General features: G+C 45.2%; 1 protein-coding gene across 3 annotated transcripts; it reads right to left on the bottom strand.

The window, feature by feature from the left end:
- Nucleotides 1-22,849, bottom strand: cracd (capping protein inhibiting regulator of actin dynamics). Of its 3 annotated transcripts, none has more exons than XM_030434218.1 (9): nt 22,628-22,849; nt 8,194-8,362; nt 7,634-7,766; nt 7,388-7,543; nt 5,874-6,089; nt 3,490-5,794; nt 2,864-3,054; nt 2,613-2,775; nt 1-1,675 (listed from the first exon to the last, which is right to left on the bottom strand). In XM_030434218.1, the coding sequence occupies exons 3-9, from the start codon at nt 7,673-7,675 to the stop codon at nt 1,518-1,520; spliced, it is 3,231 nt and encodes a 1,076-aa protein (XP_030290078.1). In that variant the 5' UTR covers nt 7,676-7,766; nt 8,194-8,362; nt 22,628-22,849; the 3' UTR covers nt 1-1,517. The 3 variants fall into 3 exon arrangements, with proteins under 3 accessions (XP_030290078.1, XP_030290077.1, XP_030290079.1); XM_030434217.1 differs by having other exon boundaries at nt 22,659-22,849; XM_030434219.1 differs by having other exon boundaries at nt 5,874-6,086; nt 22,659-22,849.
- Nucleotides 22,850-22,900: the final 51 nt, after the last annotated feature.

Genomic DNA, 22,900 nt, shown 5'->3' with positions numbered 1-22,900 from the left:
TCAGTTCAGACATCAGTATTTAATTTACATTATTCATAACATTTTGTGTCTCTTTAAGAATTGTTCTCATGAATATCTCTAAGTGGGACAAAAAAAAGTGCAAATAATACCAAACATTTTCCTTGTTACATATAACACTGCGCACACTACACTATTGTGCACGACCGACGTTAGAAACAAAATGACGAGGTGACTCTCTCTGATCGAAGCTCGCGTTGTCGCCTTTGACCTCCGTACAGTACATACTTACATACATACAGACCGTTAAGAAATGAGTGGCAGGAAATGAGAATGCTGACTTTTTTTTTTAATTTTCTTTTCTTTTCATAGAGGAAGTGCTTTCATCTAAGAGCGTATCACATTTTACGAGGGAAGTGAGGGCGTAAAGCCTACAAACACAAGTGTGTTAACGGGACGACAGCCACAAAAAAAAAAAAAAAATCTTATGTTACAGCAAGCAGATGTTGTGTCTGTCTCCATTACCAAAGCAAAAAACCAAAAAAAAAAAAGTTACCACATGACGTCATCGCTCGGCTGTGAGGATAATGTGCAGCTCACTGTAAAATGCCCCAGTAACACTCCAGTGGTCGTCAGTGCTGTGTTTAGGTGCACCCACCGTGTGATCATGACGGATTCTGTTTACTTTATAATGGCGCGGTAGCACAATAGCCTCTTTGACAGTGATCACAGTCGTCACGGACACAGTGAGAATTGTTATGCAAAGAGTATGAGTAAAAAAAAAAAAGAGAGAAAGAGAAAGAAAAGGCTTCTTTTGTACATGACAAACGAGGCTCAGAGAGGAGATACAGTATCGTTTTCAACGGAATCCGCTGCTTCACATAAATAATACCGAGGAGACGCCTGTAACACTTCCATCAGCCGTCCAGGAGCAGATTCGACAGTTTGTTTTTTGTACTAGTAGCCCTTAAAACACGATTCAGACAGTTACCCTCTGTTGATTAAACACTGTGGTATGTCAGGGCGTCAGCTCTCCTACACAGAAGTGTTTCACCTTTCGTTGTGTTGAGCGGATGAGTTATTTACAACCATGGTGACACAGTTGGCTACAAAAAATGAAACAAAAATAAATTGGGGGGGGTTGGCTATTGCAATGGCCAGCCATGGTTTGTGATTGGCTGCTGAGGACTCCCCCCGGGCGGGCGGCGGGCGGGCGGACTGCAACGTGTTCCTTCTATCTGCGTCTTTTTTTGGGACATATAAGTGTGTGTTTGTATACAGTATGTGCATGCGCGCAACAATTGTTTACATATATCTGTGCGACAGTATTGTAATATTTGAATGTGAAGCGCACTTTAACATGATAATAGTACCAGCCAGTGTGTGTGGGGGTCACGAGGTGATGGAGGGCTTTACTTGGTTCACAGTCAGGTTGAGTTTTGGGAGGGGCGAGGGGGGGGCGGGGAGGTGGACGGTGACTCTCCAGGTGCCTCAGAGTCCGTGGGGCAGTGTGCAGTCTCAGTGCAGGCCAGAGCCCGGTGTCACGCCGTGGTGGGGGGTTATTTGATGATCTGCGGACAGTCGCTCCAGGCTTTGGCCTTCCGCTTGGCCAGGGCCAGCCAGGCCGGCTCCGTGGACTGCGGAGAGTCACTGGAGGGGAAGCGCTTTGACACCTCCTTGACAGCAGGTGGCGACGGTGTAGAGTCTGCGATCTCCACTGAAACATGGACAGAAAAAATGAGTTAGACATGTGTGGTTACAGCCCCTTAAGGCTCATCTTATGTAAAGGATGCAATGCAAGTGATTTAGATGCACTATGAGTTGAGGCTTTTATACTGTATGAACTTTTTAACCTCAAAAACAGTGAAAAATGACCTTAACATTTTTATTAGAGCCCCAGAGGACGTCATTGTTTGTCTTATTTGAACCTCAAAACAAGGAAAAGTATCAAGTCTTCACATTAAAGAATATGGAAGCAGCAAATATTTGGTATTTCTGGTTGAAAAAGATTTTTGATTATATTTATGGTCAGCAACAGTCATTCAATGATGTTGGGGTTTTTTTTACATTCTGTTATGACCTCATTCTACAGTAGTTTTCATTGTTTCATTGCCACCACACGGTCGAGGGATTCACAGGGAATGATGCAGCGTGTAATCCAGCCTTACTGTTTGCAATTTCATCTGATCGATTACTGATCGCAGTCACACAGCTGTATCAGCTGAATACAGTCGCTGCTGATGGTAACTGAACATGTCCTACTCCTCATTCATCAAAACAGTAAATGATAATTGATTAGTTTTGGAGTAGAAATCAAAACTCAGAGGTTTAATATTTACGATATTAATGATATTATATCGTAAAAACACAAACTCAGAGATATTTATTTTTTCCATAACTGAATAAACAAGCTGTTCTTAGAGGAAAATAAGATCCCCAGAACACTGTTTGAAGCTAGACAGGTGGCAGGGTCCGCCACATATAAACAAAGTAAAACAGAATGAAGCTGTGTCGTCCTCTAAGGTCAGTTAGTTTATTCAGTCATGAAAACAAAGAGAGCTCGTTGAGGCATAAAACATTTTTCTCCTCTGATTAAAATTTCTTCCCCCAAAACTACATATTGCACCTTTAATCCCCAGCGTGCAGCCTCTTACCAGTGACAGAGCTTGGTAAGGTGTTGGCTTTTTTCAGGTGTTCTCGGCGCTCAAACCGTCCCAGCAGGCTGTCGGGTCTCTTGGGCTCCTCGGGGGTCTGAGGTTTAGAGGAAGGACTGGTGCTCCCGCTGCCTCTGCTCTCTGTGGGGCTCACCAGCGTAACCTGCAGGACGGATTAAGGATCGTGTGAGAGGAAATGATGTGAGGAAATCTCATGTGAAGTGTGTGAAGAAGCGATCTTTGTCACATACACTGTCTCTATCTTTCGCATGTTTCTCAGCCAGTTTGGCCTCTCTGATGCTGCGGCGCTCGTCTCGGTTCTGCTGCTGCTCCCTGAAGCCTTTCTGCTTCTGCAGAGCCAGCGTGATCCACAAGGGCCCGGCCTCCTTCTCCTGGACCCTCGAACTGTCCAGCGAGTGCCTGCTCTGTAGTGAAGGTTTTTCTGAAGGGGAACACATGCAGATTGGCACATTACTGGGGCAAGATGCAGAATTTCTTCTTTTAGACTAGTTTTGCTCCCAATACTACAATTATAATGTTTGTTAAATTAGCATCTTTTCTACAAAATGGTATTTTTCATTTAACAAAAGCCGACAATCTCAAATATTAAATGTTGTGTATTTAGACGCAGCTGTGCAAAAACTTGTTATGTTGCATGTTACGCAGGATTTGTTGTTTGCGGTTTGGAAACACGCGATTCAAAGACGACTCTGGAGGAAAACAGTCGTCAAATATCAGTTCATTGGTCGCCAAACCAAAGCGCAGATATTTTGACCATGTGGGAGTAAGACTCAACAATCAACCATCTTTCTCCCGAGTATGTGTTGCCCAGAAAACACAGCAAAATCCTTTGTGTTACACTCAAAGTTACACTGACCTTTCCTGATGAGCTCTGTCTTTCGGTCCACCTTCTCCCTCCAGGGGATGTTGATGGAGGGGAAGAAGGACCTCTTCTCCTTCTGCTCCTCCTCCACGATGACCTGTCCTTGGCCGCTCCGGTGCGACGCCTCCTCGCTCTTGCTCGGCTGCTCCTGGCTGGATGACTCCGCAGCCGCTGTCCTCTGCATCACGACATCACTGGGAGGCCCGTGGGCCACCTTAGGCAGTGGCGACGGGGGAGGTGTTGGGACTGCTCCGACGGGTTTGGGTGACGTGGTCGGTCTGCGGTAGATCGGTGGCTTGGAAAGCACTTTCTCACCTTCGCTGGTAGACTTGCACGGTTTGGCCCGAGGGACGGCGGGGGAGGCACACGCATGTAAGTACTTGCCCACCGCGCCTTCTCTCTGAGGCGACGCGGGACTTGATCTATCAGAAAAGACAGAGGAAGCGTCAGAGTCTGGCTCAATGGGGGTGAGAGGTGATGGGACGCCGTCAAAGCTGTCCCCGGCACTGTAGCGTTTCTTCCTCTTCTCAGTGGACTGTTCGCTGTGGAAGCGGAGGGAGTAGTTGGTCCTCCTCAGCTTTATGCCAAAAGGTGAGGGCTTGTCCTCACCGCCGTGGCCTTGGTCCTCGCCCTCCTCTGTACTTTCAGACACCTCCGTCTCACTCGGAGCTCTGCTCTTCACCTCTGGCCCCTCAGATTTGGCTCCGGGGCTGGGAACCAGGAAAGAGGGGAGGTCTTTGGCAAACATAAACTCCTCTGACCCTCTTTCTGAGATGCGGACACTTTTACTCGTCCTGCTCTGAGGTTTACTGGTTGGAGCTGGGGAAGCAGCAGTGGGGCTTTCGGACGGAGTGGCTTCCTCTCCCACCTCCCTCTCATCTGCACCAAACACCTCGGAGTTCCTGTTTGAATCTCCAAACTTCTTCTTCGCAGGCGTGATGGAGAACTTGGCATTTGCAGACATGGTCTTCCTGAGGTTGGTGTGGGAGAAGGCGGGCGGGTCTTCACTGCTGGGCGATGGCTGGGTCTTGCTCGGCTCGGGGTACTCATCGTATTTCCCCTCCTCCACCCCTTTGAATATCTTTGATCTGATGCTCGCCCATTCTGCCAGGACGGCTGCACCGGACTGGTCCGTAGACAATGTGGTCTCATTGAGTGATTTGGTTTTGGCAGACTTGCGGTCTGGTGAAGTCTTGCTCTTGGTCGGCGGCGTGCCCTGGGCCTTTCTGTCCTCTCCCAGACCCAGCAGAGACTTGCAGGCAGTGTCTTTGATCTGGTCTAGATTGACGGCCGTCCCGCAGAGCTGGGCGCCGGTCACTAAGATGGCTGTGTGGGGGACATAGGGAGACGTTGGCAGGTTGGGGGAGTCTGGTCCTTCAGCCGAGGAAGCCTTGGCGCTCTCCCTTTGTTCAGCTACAGCGCCGCTCTGGTGGCTGGAGGCCGGCGTGACAGGTGTCAGGTTAACCTTCTGGAACAGAATCTGTTTCTCTCCCGAGGAAACTTTGAAAGAGAAAGGCCTCTGTCTCTCCTCCATCTCCCTCCAGCGCAGCTCCTCGGCCCTCCTCTTCCTCTCCTGTGGATCTGAGCAGCCGTCAGCCTCCTCCAATGACAGCCTCCTCTGCTCCTCCTCCTCCTCCCTTCTCTTCCTCTCCTCTGCTTCCATTTTTTTCTTCTCTTCCATCTCCTGCAACCTCAGCCTCTCTGCTTCCTCCTTTTTCTTTCTTTCCTCTTCTTCCTCTCTGAGCTTCCTCTTCTTCGCCGCCTCAAGCTCCTGCTTCCGCCTTGCTTCTTCCTCCTCCTCTCGCCTCCTCCTTTCCTCCTCCTCTTTCCTCCTCTGCTCTTCCAGTCTTTTCCTCTCCTCTTCCCGCTGTCGGCGCTCCTCCTCCTCCTCTCGCATCCTCCTTTCCTCCTCCTCCCTCCGAACCCGTTCTTCCTCCTCCCGCTGCCTCCTTTCTTCCTCCTCTCTGATCCTTCTCTCCTCCTTCCTCCTTCTTTCCGCCTCCTCTCTAAGCCTTCGTTCCTCCTCCTCCTCCCGCTGTCTACGACACCTCTCCTCTTCTAGCTCGCGCTGCCTCAGCTCCTCCGCTGCTCTCTTCCTGTTCTCCTCTTCCTCCTGTTTGAGTCTTTGTTCCTGCAGCTCCCTCCTCCTCCTCACCTCCTGTCTTTCTTCCTCATGGAGCCTCTGCTTCTTGTAGCTTTCCAGGGACTCAGCAGATGCTCTGCGCTGGTCGACTGTTGAGACGCCTGCGGCTTCGAAGTCCTCTTGCACCACACCAGGGATAGATATCTCCTGGAGGTCCTGAGAATTAGGAAATATGATTAGTTTCAACAACAGCGAGTGAGAAATCAACAGAGTCACAGCTTGACCTCCAGCTCACCTGCGTAAACCTCCGGTGCTTGCGGGAAATCCTCTGGTTTTTAGGCTTGACGGACAGTTTATGCTTGGCAGCGGTGTTGTCTAAGCGAGGAACAGACTGTGGAACGGCATCCAGATTGATGGACTCGATGGTACCAGTGGGTGGAAGAACTCGCCTGGACCTCGGGGACTTCACCGGGGTGCTGTGTGGTTCAGCTTGTTGAGCACCCTGCACCTGCTTGTGTCACATTGATAGAGCGTCCATGAGGGACTGAAACACGCACAATCTTAACTATATTTTAAAAGAGTACTCGATTTAGCATTGTGCCTCTAAAACATTGTTGGACTCAAAATACACATGTTTCTTTTTTCTAAAAAAGGATCAAAATCCATGTGGAACCAGATATTTTATTCCATGCATTCTTCTTCCTTGTCAAAACCTGGTGCCTACATTACCCACAATGCAAATGGGCCTCTCAAAGGTCAGCTCATAGTACGTTCATGTGCTTTCGGAATATTTGCAAAAACATATTTTGCGACTGAGGTAATTCACATGAACGCCATCCCTCAAGTTCGAGAAACAACTCAGAAAGTAGGAGAATATGCCGCTGAAACATGGGTTGATGGTAACGTGCATATTTAAAAAAATATATTTCATGGCTTAAATGGTCCGTTTCCTTTACTCTTACTTGTCATTCAAGTATTGGGCCCAGCTTCCAATGTGTTGCTTAATCGCTCTGATCGAATGAAAAACAACTGACTTGAACAGCTGTTACCTGAACGCATCAAAGTCGTAAGAATGATTTCCGATCTCAGGAAGTGGGATCATCCGAGGAGCACAAGAATGCATAGTCGGTGTTAAGTCTGACTCACTGGTGTAGGCTGTGGGTATAAGTCTGGGAATTGGCACCTTTTTCAGGCAGCCTTCATCCTCCATCCTCGCGCTACCTGCGTGTTACTGTTTTCAGAATCCCTCCAGAGTTCAGGTAAGCTCACTGCTTTCTAACTCACACAGTTTTGTTTTTATTTCATTTTTCATTTTCAAATTTCCATAGCCCAGGTTGACACAGAATGAAAGCTTTTTGGAAATCTATGTTCAAAGTATTTTCTGACATACCAGGAATACCCATTAAACCTGCACCTGTGGTGCAGAAACACGGGATCTCGTTCTCCACCCATGTGGCAGAAACATGCTAGCATGTGCTACACTCCTGGTAAGAAGGGTTGCTACATATATGTTACTCAAATGGAAAGAAAGATATCCTCCAACTTTCAATTCATGGATAAGAGATCTCATTCCACATCTGACCTTGTTATGCTACAAGAAACTGTTCCCTCGACCTTTACACCACGTGGTGACGAGCTCTGACGCCAACTCAAGTGAAGTCACTCATGGAAACGTGTCTGACATCACACTTCTCCTTCTGGAGCCGCAAAAGGCTTCATACAACTTTTGCCGTACATGCAGTAGGACGATACAACACCTGTACAACAGACTCTGATGTGTAAAATCAGTAGGAAAGAATAATTCATTACCTTTGGCTCTGTGTTTGCTGGCTCAGCTTCTACCTGAGCCAAAACCTTCAGAGGACTCCGGGGAACCTCTTCTTCATCCGAACTCCCCTCATCTCCCTCACTTTTCCTCAGAGATGGAGGCCGCTGGCCAAACTTTATACCTTGAGCAATCTGCTTCTGTTGGATCAACGACAAAAGCACCACGTTATGTATGCAGACAGAAGATCGCTGTTCAGCAACGGAGCGCACCATCTCCACAAGGCCCACCTGCAGATTCCTGACTTTGTCCGAGACGTTTTCCTGGGACATGCTGTGATCTAGACCGGGCTCAGCCGCCGGCTCCTCTGGGATAAAGATGCTGTCGTGTGAGAGAGCTCGGGATCCGATGGGATTCAACTCCCTGCAGACAAATGAAAGTGTTGCAGTGTGCCATTACTGTCAGTCACTCATTCATTTATCATGCGCGGGCTGCAGCGTCACTCTGTAAATCATTTTACACAAACAAATGAATGAATGACCGCTTTACAGCAGCAGTCGCAGCACATCAATTAAAGGCTCAAATTGTGCCCTTTCACAAGGAGTGTTTGAGCCGAGCCCTTTCCTTTACAGACAACTCGCGGCTTTTATGAGAGTTTGATCTGACACTTTAATTTTTGCGTGGAGAAGCCAAGCTGTCTGTCCAACCCCTCACTGTCTGGGAGATATTTGCATTTCTCTACACGGGCACATATAATTGAGAAGACCTTGATTCAGCAATAATCAAACGATGAAGCAGAAAAGCTCAGTTTCATTATGTGTGAGTGTAAAAAATGAATCCTCGTAGTTACCTCAGATTTTGATTGGACTCCTCATCGTCAGACACAACTCCATTGCACACTTCCCCAGTAGAAAAACTCGCCTTTAGCTCCGCTCCATCAAAGCCCCCCTTCGCCTCCCTCTTCTTCTTCTTCCCGAAGAGTCGTCTGAAGGGCTGGAATTTGCCCTGTCGCCTTCTCTCTGTTTGGAAAAACAAAGTAGATGACATCCACGGCCGCATGCAATCAGATCATCAATCTTTGTATCTCGCCCTCGGGGCCTAAGTAACAAGCAGGACGGTAAGTATGGGCGTGTTTGTGTACACGCGTTTGTGTGTGTGTGCAGATAATGAAATGCAATCGATTGACTTAAAAGAAAATAAATCAAAGTAGCAGATGGAATGAGAAGAAAACCTCGGCTCTTCGCTTCATACTTACTCGTTATTTACAGGAAGTTGGAAAGATAAACAACAGGCACAAAGAGGGAGCACCCACGGCTTTGGAGGAATGGTGAACAAATCTCTGGGTTATTGGGTGAAAAGAGCGCAAACGCAAATCCACGATTTGGTCCGGAGAGAAATGAAAGCGGTCAAAAACCCACGACCACATCCTGGCTGTCCACACGAGCTCACATGATGTTCGATCTGCAACGATCCTCCACGAGACAGGCTGTGCGTGTTGTCAGACGCAAAAACAAATGACACAGCAAAGCGCTCGCAGATCACCAAACTAATATGGGACAATAAAAGGAGCAAGGTGCAGCCAACGCAACATGTCAACATCTGTCCTCTGTCATAAAAACAGCTGTCACTTTTGGGAAAAAAATCAGGGCCGGCTCATGAGGAAGTCGTGAACCAAAGTCAGGGAACTAAGTTCATGTCTTTATTTCCTCATCATCTTTTATGCCGGAGGGTTATAAACTCTCTCACATGGGCTAAACTTTGCCATGTGTGCAGGGAAAAAAGACATTTGCTGTGTTCTCTCCTCGGGATCCCACAGATGAGACTTCTTGATGTGATATCGCTTGAAAATGGAAACGGATATCTTTTGGCTTAATTTCAACATATAATAAACATCTCCGACTGCGTGCTTTGTTTTGTCTGTGTGTGTGTGTGTGTGTGTGTGTGTGTAGTCGTGGAGGTCCGCTGGATGAGCTCAGTGGGTGAGGTTACAGAGCTACAAAGCCACTCTACACCACTGTGCGGACAGGCGTTCTCAGGGCTGCGCGGGTATCCCTTTCAGAGCTATAAGTAGCAACTGGTGTGGGATTTCACCTCGCATGCTGTCTCACTACACCAGAGGCATCATGGGAAATGATACAGTAAACTAATTTCCCCGCCTGCTTTGGTCCTCGACTCTGGAGTGCGCCTCTTTATTTTTGCGTGGGAGTATTTATGTGCCTTATCTTGGAAGAGCGAATGAGTTGCTCGTGACTCAATAACCCAAATCACATTCAGTATCAGGATCAGTCTTAATCACATCTGTGCTATCTTGAAAATGACAAAACTGTGAACCTCCACAGGGGTAAAGTTTCAGTAATGAAGGGTCAAAAGATAAAACTTATTCTGAAACCAATTAAATGTTGTGTGTTTGACTCTCGACCACACTTTCCTCTGAAAGGTTTATGAGATAAGTTTAAACCCCAAACTTCCACCTAAAATGCACTTATATCTTCTTCACTACCTCTTTGTTTTAAAAGCACAACGCAATAGTTTGACATTTTAGAAAATATCACTCGCTTTCTTGCCACAAGTTAGATAGGAAGATCAAAACCGCTCTTGTGTCTGTAGAGTAAATATGAAGCTACAGCTAGCAGCCGGTTAGCTAAGCTTAGCATAAAGACTGGAAACGAGTGGAAACAGCTAGCCTGGCTCTGTGCAAATGTCACAAAATCTGCCTGCCAGCACCTCTGAAGCTCACTCATTAACATGTTGTACCCTGTTTGTTTAAAGGTGCAATATAAGTAGATATCACCAGAGTAACCGCTAACTGCTGCTAACAGAGCTACGGTGAGCGCGTAAGTTAACCGTACAGCTAGCGGACGATTTAGCTGACTGCGTCCTAACTGGGAGCAGGTTGGCTTTGTTTGATATCAAGATGTAAGCTCTTGATGTACAACGTGTGTTAGCTGGTTAGCATGCTAACCCCAGCAGGTATCTCTGCAACAGAATACACAGACGTCTTTGACATAAAGTCTATACTGTTTTTTCTTCCCATTCACAAGTTAAATTTCTGAATGTTTTTCAGGGTTCGTACACATTTTTCAAGGTCAAATTCAAGCACTTTTCAAGCACTTTTAAGGGTCATTTTTAAGATTTTCCAGCACCTTACTGCTGGGGTAAAATACGTATCTAAAGGAATATATATACTTGTGATTTTTTTCTTCACTTTTTATCACAATTATGTACATTGTATTATGCTGTAAACATCTAAAATATTATTCTATAATAGCAAAAACTTCAGAAATTAATTATCCAGTCTGATCCCAATTTTGTAAAAGACACAGAGTTATAATGTCAAGCACTTTCAAGCACTTAAACTAAAATCCAAGCACTTTTCAGACCTTGAAAACACAACATTGAAATTCAAGCACTTTCAAGGATTTCAAGCACCCGTACGAACCCTGTTTTTACATATTTCATCTCTAAGTTTTACAAAAAATAAAGTGTAAATACATCAAGTTGCGTTTTTTTACTAGGGGATTATGTGCCGTGGATAAATCAGCTGAGAGTTGAAGTCACTGCTCCCCGCCAAGAAATAGTCCCACAGCCAGTCCTCATAAACCACGGGTTGTTTTTACATTGTGATTTTGGTACAAGTTGTAAAGCTTGGTAGGACTTGGTGGAAACCTTCGGAGATGATGGTCTGCAGCTTTTGATACCTTTGTAGAGAGCCAGGCTGACCTTTAGTCTCGAGGAATGCCCTAAACAGCTCATTCATTACCGGAAGGGGAACTTAATCACCTCTGTTTACAAGCTTTATCTCTCAAGTTATGACTCTGGGTGATAAGTGTACAATATATCTCTGTAAATATAAAGCAATTATAAGACGCCACTAATGATTTTAACTTCCGCCTTTTTATTTCTCTTTTCCTCTCGTGCCATTGTCCCCTTCTTCTCTCTGTTTCCATGATCGTCTGTTTAAATGTGCGCCCTTGTCTCAGGACAGACATCTAAAGAGGGATTTGATCAAATTTGTCAGTTTTATGTTTCGTCTGAAAGTTTTGGCTGGGAGGGACTTGATTCTGAAAGCGACGAGAAGGAAAAGGGAACATTTCTTTATTGAATTGATAAAACTCAGGAGATTATGTGTGAGCATGGACATGATTTTAAGTAACGTTCTTTTAATAGAGAAATGTAAATTTTTACGGCGCACAGATGAAGTTCCTGGTCTTCTCTCTTCGTCTGTCTGTGAGCAGTGAGTGATATTATGGTGTGACTCTGATGTTGTGTTTCCCTGCAGCATGCTCTTCGAGCATCAGGGCCTGTCCAGCATTTTTACTCTGGTACAAAGCCTGTAATGCACTGCCATGGGCATGCTCACACACCCATGCGTGAAACGAGAAAGGACACTTTTTTTTTTCTGCAGCGTAGACGACTCAGCAGCAGCAGCACCCAGCCTAACGTCGGGGTTAGCGCCTGCTTCCTGTGTGCTTGCCGCGCAGTGTGTTTTGACCTCGATGCCCTGGACTCCTGCTGGTTTTTTTTCATTTTAGCCATCTGATCGGGGAATATTTCCCATCTGGTGACGGCAAATTACCTAGCTGGCAGCAGAAGAAACAGCAGGAGGCTGCAGAAGAACTGCTTTTGAATTCTACTTATTTCAAAACCGAAGACAGCAGCTGACGATCGTAATGATAAAACAGTCAGCAAAGACTAATAGATTTTATTAAAGGATTAGTTTGACATGATAGGAAATACACTTATTGACTTTCCGATAGAGAGTTTTAGACTAACACGACTTTTACATCAGTCCATTTAATATAGAGCTGCAGCCAGCAGCCCGTTAGCTTAGCTTAGCATAAAGACTGAAAAAAGGGGAAAATAGTTAACCCAACAAGTCAGATCCATCTGAATTGTGGACCTTGGAAACTGTTTGGAAAAGAGCAGGTGCTTCAAAAAAAACAACAAACAAACTTGACAGTAGATTGGACAAACCACCTGTCTTGTCAACGTCTAAACCAATCAGATCAACAGTAGGAGAGCGGAGATGGATGGTAAAACAAACTGTTGTGAAAGCCAGAAAAGCGAAAACACATTTTTTTATATAGAAAAGAATTCAGAACGGTTCTTTGCGCTATTTCTTTAAATGAAATATACTCTCTAGTTCTGATTTAACCCAAACCCCAAGCATATTTCCAAAAATCTCCAGCTATTGTTTTGGCACAGAATTTGGGGCTTATAATTACTTTTTCACATTTTCATAATTAATGTCTTATTTTCCCCCATTTCACACTACTTACATAATCTTGCTACAATGGTTTAGATTAAGTCTTAAAAACAGCTTGAAGGGGAGAATCAAGAGCTCGCAAAGACGTGACCGAAGGAATCAGAAACGTGGACACAGCACACATCTATTTAAAGGCTCACGTCAAACCCATCACCACACCATGCAGGTCTTAAAGAGACAGTGACACAGAAAACACTCATCCACGTGACGTGATCACTGTATCGCTGTCTCTTTAAGAAGTCGCTGAAAGCACTCATTTTTTCCTGTTTACCTGGGCCTTTGGGTTCGGTTACCTCTAAAAGCATGTCGTGCTTAGTTTCCGTGGCGTCTGTTGCCATGGCCGCTGCACACCTTGGCTGTGGTGAGAGAAGAAGGGAGTGAGCGCGGGGATGCTGTTATCAGAGGGGTGAAAGTGGGAGCCTTTTATAACATCAAGAGGAGAGACATATGAGAGATCAGGAAAAGGTGGACTGAATATTTCCCGTCGCCTCTAGCATTCTCGTCAAAAAGCTCGGCTTTTGTTAGCCCGCTCGGTGATCGGCCTGTCGGGGGGCACGATAAAGCCTCTGCTGTTTTTAAGAGCAAAATGAGCACTCTGAGGCCACTCTGTCGTGGCTCGAAATGCTGATAATAAAATGTCAGCTGTACATGTGAAATGACAAGCGGTTGGGGAATGCAGATAGCGCTGAAATTATAAAACTTAAAAAAAAAAGACGTGTTCACTTTTTCAGCAGGATGATTCGAGATCCCCCCGGCACAACAAACCACCTCATATTTGCATCAACAAACCCACAGATTGCATCCTGAACCCTGCGTCCTCGAGCAGCTGTTGGCGGCGTGTCGGGCCGAGCCAGAGGTTTTCTGATGTACTGCGGGAAAATGTGTGTTTGTGCAAAAAAACCACAACGACCCGGAGCCGCCAAATATTACAAACCAGAGCGTGTGAGAGACAGTACTGAGAGAGAGAGGAGGGAGGGGAGAGGAGCCCTGCCGCCGTCTCCAGTGGGATCAGCATGCCGTGGGCTTCCTTCCTGAGGGGAACAGAGTCGGACAGACTCTCTCAGAAATGTCTCAACCCCTAAAAGGCTCTTTGTCCTGTCTGATTACCAGCCAGCGCAGAACAAGGAGCGAACAAGCATGTTTGGTAGTAGGGGTGTGTGAACACAGACAGGGACTGTGTGTGATTGTGTCTGCTGGGTGTAAAGACAGATACTGTTGATTCTTTTTTGTTGCTTGTCTGTTTATTTACATGTTGGCTGCCAGTCCGAATGTTGAGCAAGCGTCTGACGTGTTTTTTTTTTTTTCTGTTGTGTGCTTACAGTCCTATTGCTGCAGAGGACAGACTCGGGGAGCAGCCGGAGATGGGATGAGGGAAGCACGAGGAGCGGCCATGTGCTCTACAGAAGCAGAGAAATGCCTTTGACAAGGATACAGCTGCATCATAGTATGGCGGCGGCATCTCAGCGCTCTCTCATCATCATTTGATGGTGACGCCGGCTCTGCACCAGAGCGGGCCTGACAACTACCAAAGTCCAATGGCATGGCTTAGTGTTGTAGCGGCTAAGTGCCATAACCTGACAGCGCAAGTAGCTTGCCGACAAAGCAGACACAGGCGAGCGTGGTGGAGCAGTTTACCTATTTCAGCTGCACAGCTCGAGATAGCTGCGCACCAATGCAGTAAAACCTTAGGGAACATCGATCTGCCCTTTTGCTCAAAGCTCGTTTTTACCCAGGTGAACGTCGCCGCCGCCTCCACTGTGGCTTTGGGAGAGAACGGTGGAATAAATACAGAGACAAAACAGCAGGTTTGGGTTTGTTAGCTCTGTAGGCATCAGGTGCAGTCACAGGGACAGCATGGCATGGAGGGGGACGTCGGAGAGGATGGATGAGGAAGCACTTTTGAACAGATGAACACGATCAGGATGGATGAGGTGACAATGACAAAACGTGAATCCGTATCGTCAAAAGTTCACAATCACTGTTCATCATCTCGAAGTGCTTCTCCACCAATTGCACACATTAAAGTGTGTTTACAGGTCTTGGGGAGTAATACCACACATATGAATAAGCAGCATATTGCCATTTGTGGCTCCAGAGGAAGCTGCATGTAATGTAATAGATCATATTCAACCTGTGGCCATTTTCCTCTGACATCAAGTGGTATATTAAAAAAAGATTCTCTATAAACAACATGAAACCTGGAAAAACAGCAGCATAATAATATCTTAGCATCTTCCCACTCTCAAAGTGATGTCTGAGGAAAATGGCCGCCTTGTGAGTATTGGTCTTTAAATTCCCCCCATGATGTCACTCAGTTACCACATTGCATTGTGGGTAATGTAGGTGCCAGGTTTTGAGAAACAGTCCGCTGGTCTCGCACTGCCCTCCTATGACACTGTCGGACTCATTATGGACGGTTTATAAAATGGTGCCTACATTACCCACAATGCAACGTAGCCACAGAGTGACACCACTGGAGGTCCTTTCTCATGTTTACATACAGCTTCCTCTGGAGCCACAAAAGGCTTTAAACTTCTTTTATTTTCATATCTGCAGCAGTACTCCCCCGAGACACTTTCATGTGTAAAAACGGTGGACTAAGCCTTTAAAACAACAACGTGTCATCAGCGTCTCATCGAGTCTCGTTCTCTACCATCCAGTGAAGTCTGAACAGCCTCTGGTTTCCATGGCGATGCGTTAACCAGAAGAGACAGACGCAGTCACACAACAAACAGACTGAAATAGTTCACTTGGCACACACACTGCCCGTGTTTCTCCTGCCAGGTCAGCCAGGGAGTGTACACGTGTGTCTGTTGTTCACACACCTGACTCACAAAAGGGATAATTACATATCGAAAATAAATATCAGATGTGTGTTGATTAATCACAACCTCCTCAGCCAAGTCACACTACTGCTGCAACTGCGGAGAGTAAAACAAGTCTTGACACGCTGGTGTGGACCGATAAACCCCACAGTAATCCTGTTTACATCGCAAGCAAAAGACACTGACGTACAATAATTATTATAACCGGTTCCGCTGTATCACACATCATATTGGAAATGCAAAGCTACACTCCCTGACTGGTTGGAGAGAAGACGGCCATGCCAGCAGCTGCTGCTCCTAGTGAGCCATTATTTTTGATTGAGAGTATAAAAAGAGCATCATCGTCAGGAGGAGTGGGCGGTCCTGGTGGTGTCGACTGATGTTAAATCTATGTTTCCTTTAATAATGTTCACTGGGATTTAAAGGCTTCCCCAGAATGTCTCTTTCTCTACGGGAGATTGCCTGAATGAATACAAATCAAATATAGAAAATCCTTGAATGGAAAATTTGTGTCACAACGATCAACGATTCATTCAGTTAGTGAAGCCAAAGAGCCAAATAATTTTCTTTTTAACGTGTGTTTTTATGTAATTATGACTCAGTGAAGACATGCCAAAAAAGGGAAATACATAAAGCTATATAAACTGCATTTAATTTTATGTCTGTTTGATTTTGATTTGTTAAATCTTTCACATTTCTCCGACATCTAATGGCTTGTAAACTGAGAGGAAATCAATTCATAACAGTTTGATTTAGACAGAAGCACATCAGTTTGTGTGGGGATCTTACAGCAGCTTCTTGCTGACAGCTTTTAAAGGCTATAAACTGCTTTAATGGCAGTCTGTCTATATAGTCACAATACATCTGACGTTACAGAAGCCCTGAGCAGTCACGGGTCAAATATATTATTTCTTCCATTTTTCTGTGATAATAAGTCAAATATTTTTGTTTTTTAGGGATCAGAAGTTGCTTATTTCACTATCACAGAATAACAAATGTTGTCCGGAGATAATAAGAGAAAACGATCTTTGTTAACTCGATATAACTAGAAACAAAAGGTCATTCCATCTTGTTACTTATAGCTGAACGTGTTTTAGATCAGCATTGTCATGCCAGCATCTCGTTATCTCGAGAAACAACATTTGTTATTACACAATAATGACATAAACAAAGGTCGTTACCTCTAGATCGGAGAAAACATTATTTCCTTGTCTCTGGAAAATGTAATTTGTTATTCTGTGATGATGACATGAATAACTTGTGATCTTGAGAAAACAAGTAAGATTTAACTTGTTATCGTTTGAAAACAAAGGAAACCACGTTTGACCCATGACCATTTAAAGCTTAAAATCATACATACCAACAGTGTTTATTCACACTATTTATCATTGTTAAGTTATGGTTTGCTTTTCAGTTGCAGACTGAATCACCAAATGATCAGCTGAGTTGTCAAACTGACGGCAAACTTGTTACGAGGACATTGATTTCCAGCACATCAAAGACCCAGTTTTCACCAAAACACCTACATCTCTTCATGTTCTACCTCATTTTTTTCACTGCAGCTCAACTCCTCCCACCTGTGTGGCACACGGCCTCTGCGGGGCACGAACATGCCAAACAAGTGGGCAAAGCAACAACATGTGGTGACACTGTTTGTGCAAATGTTCAGGCGGCTGTGAAAAACTACACAGCCCCGTGTGTGTGTTAGTGAACAAGTTCAGCATGTCAGACCCAAATCTATATCAACCTCGATTACAGCTTAGATAAAACGTGTTACTGAGATTAAACCTGCCAGCATGCTTCTTCAGAACTGCTTGTCGGATGCTAGAATACCGATACACACATCTGAATTAGGCAGAACAACAGTCTGACATTCACGCCCGCTTCATGCTGTGATTGGCCAGCTGTGTGGAGGTGAGAACTTCTCTTTGTCGTTTTTTCCCCCCCGTTTAATTCACGGCTATTTCTGTCACTTCTCATGTAAACAACAATACTGCGTATCTCTCTGTCTGTGATGAATGTTTCCTACGACAATTCTTAGACCAGAAGTAGCACAAATATGTTCTTTTTCTTCATTTTGTGTTACGAATGTGCCAAAAACCAGCACATACAGTAGACAAGCAGCATGGAAGCCAGTAACAATCCTACGGCGGTTTGCTTTTTAATATAATTTTTTTGACTTCTGTTTTTCCTTCAAACTCAACGCCAAATGAACAGATGGAAAACTATTCATACACCAACAACCAGATCTTCAAAGTGCGTCATAGCATGGCGCCGTAAAAATAGAGATTTATACATCGGACACAGCAGATATAATATTAACCACAATCACCATCTTAGTTTAACTTATTAGCTTGCCAACATTTGAAAGGTTGGAGAGGTTTTGATCTTGAGCTTTAGAATAAGAAAAGCTGAGTTAAATTGTTTCGAGGAATAAAAACATGATGTGTCACAGTTGACATGATGGACTGTAGGGCTGCTACACTCTTCTTCATGGGCTCTCATTGTGTTCCTCTTGGGACTGACTGAGTCTCGTGTCACGGTCGGTGTTATTGGTCCAGTATAAAGCCTCGTATCGAACCGGTTTGAAAATGTTAAAACACTGACATATATTTGACTAGGTGACCGTGCCATTAATAACCAGGTTAGAGGTGACTAACAACCACTAATGGTAGCTATCAAAACATTACTGGACAAAACACAATCCAAATAACAGGCCTGCAGTAAACACTTATTTTGTGAGTTATATAACGTTCGGCTTCTGTTACAGACATTATGCTCAAAGGTGTTCTTGGCATTTGTCTGCTCTCTTGATTTCCACGGGGTACGTGTGGAAAAACAATGGATTTCAGAGTGACATGCGACATGTATCACATGACCGTGGTTATATTTTCCACATTAGCTAACGGCAGAACCAACCAAGTGTGCGAACCGAGAGCGACAGAAAGGCCATCGTCTGCTTTCTGAGCACCTCCGACACAAACACTGTCGCTTGCGATATTCAAAGCTGTCATACATTACAAACATTTTAAGTTGCAGTGTTAGTTTTACACTTACACTAAATCCACCCTGTAAAAAAATTAGCTGCTCAGACTGGTTTTGCACACCGGAGAGTCAGAAAACACACACAGTCAAACCCGGCAAACTACGTATGTGATCAACACCTAACATTTCATCGACTTTCTGTGTAAGAATGCCTTCCTTACCGTCCTACAGCCGCTCGGTGTGCGAGGGGTATCTATGAGTGTGTGGCCGTTCCACCTGCCTGCTGTCACTGTGGATCTAGGGCATTACCTGGAGTCAGGTGTCACACATGCAGCGAGGCCTTAGATGTGTGCGGGCTTGTGCGAGTATGTGTGTGTGCGGGCGTACAAGAGCAGCATCCCTTGATATTCCCATATAGATTAAAATTTGATTGCTGTTCTAAGGCGCAGTCATGTACTGGGGAATAAGAACTGATGGGGGTTCACGAGTGCAGATGCATGTTAGAGCGGAGCACATGTACAGTGCGAGGGGAGGAGGAGGTGTGTCAGCGGGGATCGGGGTATAGTGTGAGCTCTGAGTGAGGAGAGATGGGCGTTCTCCTGTGTCTGTCTGTTGGTGCTGCCGTGCTGAGGAGGCACAAAGTGACACTTTGTTTCTCCGCCAGAAAGCCAGTGCAGAGAACAGAGTGGCATTCATCATTTGGACTGGCTGATGCACACAAAGGCCTTCATTGTGGCTTAACAGTAACCGTGGACGCACATGTTTGATTAGAACGGTTTGTAATGCGGCGCACCACAACTGCTTGATAATTTCATGGTCACTGATGTGCATTAAAGTCCTGTCTAGTGGAGCTTGTAGCCTTCAGAGCTGTTTGGCAGCCTCAACACCAAATAACTGTGCAAGATCCTCATTTTATGGTCATATCACTCTGATCTGGAATCATAATAGCTGTGCACATCAGCATATAGTGTCAGTGTGTAATAAGGCTGCTTCCCACCCCCCACCCCGCAAGTTCTGGCAGCATCACACTGCAGTCTCTCAGGGATATGGTAATGATGAGGGCTTTACCAACCTGGATGCAGCCTACATTACAGCAGCAGAGCTCTTCAAAGACAGACTGCTCTCTGACTAAAACAGAAATAGAAATTCCCCCCCCCCCCCCCCCCACACACACACACACACCAGTAAAAGCAGCACCAACATGCTCTCACACAGATATTCCGACAGGAAAACACTTCATGTGTAAGGAGGCCCGGGAGCATCCACTTCCTGCTAGTCTCGATGATACTGAGGCAGCTAGTGCACTTGACATGTGATTAAAGAGTCTTTCTGAATTTTCACAGAAATTAGAAAATGTATCTTCACTTCTTGTCATACCATAAAAATCTAAATGGCGTGTTAAAGGTGCGATGTGTAAGAATTTCACATATTGTTTTGTAGGGATATCAACTGAAGGTAACATGCTAGCCATGTAGCTCCGGCCTGTCCCGCCCCAGAGCTCCTCTGCTAGCAGTGTAAACATGAACTCCAGGCGCTAGCTGCAGGGTTAACTGAGCTAACTAGCTAACAGCGGATACAGTTAGAAGCAGTTAGCTCTTACTCTGGTGATATGCTGCCAGAGGCTATCAGATGATTAGATTAGGAAAAAGCCTTTTTATTAACTAATATAGTCGTACGTGAATCATATTTACAAAAAAAATGTTTCAATCTGTTTTTTAATGTGCTGTTTTTGTTCTGTTGTTTTGGTTTTCCATCTTTGGCCCTGTTGTTATTGCTCCTACAGCGTGTTCATTCTCTTTTCTCATTTGTCTTGGCTTTTTTTAAGCCTACTTCCCCTCTTGTACTGTAATTTGTTAAGTGACTATATTATATTTATATATTTATTTTGCCTTGACATAAACTAAACAAACTGACCTAGTCGCAGTAGCAACATATGCATCATCACTCTGATGCTGTCTTTTTGTTTTGTTTATTTCTGACCTAAATGCCTCAAACGTGTCATTAAAACAAACCTTGAAGGCAGTGGCCATTTTGATAGAATACACATCACCTATACTATATTATTAAGAGCAGAGATGTGTTACATAAATGTGTATAAGACATCTGGGGACCACATATTAGAAGGGTGGATGGTAACTTGGACCATGGTGAATAATTAGGGCAGCCATCATTGGAAATCAAGTGTTCAGCTGTGATCTGTGATTACAGCTCTGTGCCTCAGATAAAGGCAGCACTGATACTAACACGATATCTGTCATATTACATATATACGATACTGTACATAGTATTACTCTGTAATTATTACATCTTAGTTTTAAGCATGTTTATTCAAAGCGGAGAAATATTGTGCTTATTTTCAGGCTCAAAATGCTAATTTAGCTCCTGTCCCTTTAAGGCCCCTCCTCCTGAATACCTCGTTGACTCTGATTGGTCAGCTCTCACACGCCTTAGCCAGCGGCGCTTACTGTATCTACAGTCAGCTCTGTCGTCCTTTTTTAGCTTCCAGTTAGCTTCATTTATGATGTGAATGTAGCCATAAAGTATACAAATGTGTGACATGGTGACGTAGCGTGATGTCAAGAAGTCACAGAATTAAAGGCGGGACTACTGACGAGGCGTTTCAGGAGCGGTGTTTTGTATGCGAGAGAGGAAAAGGGACTTCAGCTTTTTAACTTTCAAGAGCGTTTACATGAGAACCTATAGGACACACGAAAAGGCATAATAGGTGTCCGTTAAGAGCTTCTTCTACAATAGCAGCTAGTTTCTTCACAAATATACAGTTTTAGATGCAAAACATCACATAATGATCACTTGTGCTTTTTGTCCAAAGGCATCTTTTACTGACAAGTGGATGCTGCGGTGCTTCCAGTTCTGTCTGTCAAATGTCTACAATGTGACTCCTAATCAATCGACATTTAAAACCTGCAGAAACAACAATGTGTCTCTGTTCTTTGTCTGCCTTACAGTGATTTAAACTCAAGCCCGGTCTTATCTGAGGTCAAGAGGGGTGATGAGCAGCTCAAATAAAATGGATGCTGTCTGGCACTGGCGAGACGCTCCACAGATGTCTCCGAAGAGACGCTCGCTGGTCACCATTTGGATGCCGATGATACGAGAACTTAGTCAGACGATTGTTTACTGTGCAGCTCAGCGCATGTGAGAGTCCAAACCTCCAGGCTGAACATTGCAGATCTTCATAAAACAGAGGCAGTGGTGGTGACGTAGTCTTTACTATGACAGCTCTCACATATTCCTACTGAAGCACACACACACACACACACACACACACACACACACACACACACCCCTTTCTCAACCATCAGTCCACACACACGAACCAACACATCACACACCTGCCTGTCAATCAGGAGCCAATCAAAAACCAGAAACCAGCACCATAAATCCAACATCAGCAGCCTGTGAATTCATCTCTGGCCCACTGCCATCTATCCTGTCTCAGCACACACAGTCCACTGACGGTGACAGTGAACGCAGCATTGACTTTAAAAAGCCTTTAAACGACGCGTGGATAATACATTTTTAAAATAGACCCATAATTTACATTTTCTGTCTCGCACATGCAGGCCCGCACCATATGGCCTGTGCGTGGCTCTCCAGCTGACATTTCAAAAAAAGCTTTTATTGTGTGTGTGTGTGTGTGTCGTTCGCGGAGAGACGGCTGTAAGTGAACGACCACATCAGCATGGACCTAAATGTACAATCTAGAGGATCAATACGTAACCGTTGATGGCAGATTAGCGGTTGCTGCCGCAAAGGGATTACATGTCTTAATTGCAGACTAAAAAAAAAGAAAGAAAAAAAAAGGCGCACGGAGAACAAAGAATCTGGCCTCTCGTTCTCCCACATATTGTCACACATGAAATCCTAAAAACAGCGACCTACTGATGAGCACCAGTCCGGATTAAAAACAAGGAATAACGATTAATTACAATTTGGCCTGTTGACATCGGCGTTTGCGCATTTTGAGCCGGATCAAATTGCAAGTCCCAGCCCATTTACAGCGCGCGCACACACACACGCACTGGCGAACGCACACAGACAAACACACACACACACACACACACACACACACACACACATCTGCGAAGGATGGAGCAGAAGATCTGAGCGGGTCAATGAGAAAATGAGAGGTGGGATGCGGTGACAAGGTCATCAGCGTCGTGAAAATGGAAATAATAAAAACGCACACAATGAACATGGAGGAGAAGATCCCGGCACCTGGTCGTCGGTCCGGACGCGGTCCCTCCTCGTCGATCCGCGCTGAGGTGAAGCCCGGCTGCTCCGGCTGCTCCGACCGCTTTTGTGTTGCTGATGCTGCGGGTGCCCGTCGGGGAGACGGCACGCACGGTCAGTCCCCGCACAGCTGCACGCGTGCGAGATGGAGGGAGGGAGGGTGTGGCTGCGAGAGAGAGAGAGAGAGAGAGAGAGAGAGAGAGAGAGAGAGAGAGAGAGAGAGACGA

This window comes from Sparus aurata, chromosome 11 (genome assembly GCF_900880675.1).
Source record: "Sparus aurata chromosome 11, fSpaAur1.1, whole genome shotgun sequence".
NCBI lineage: Eukaryota > Metazoa > Chordata > Actinopteri > Spariformes > Sparidae > Sparus > Sparus aurata.
This window is presented reverse-complemented; position numbering and strand designations above follow the sequence as displayed.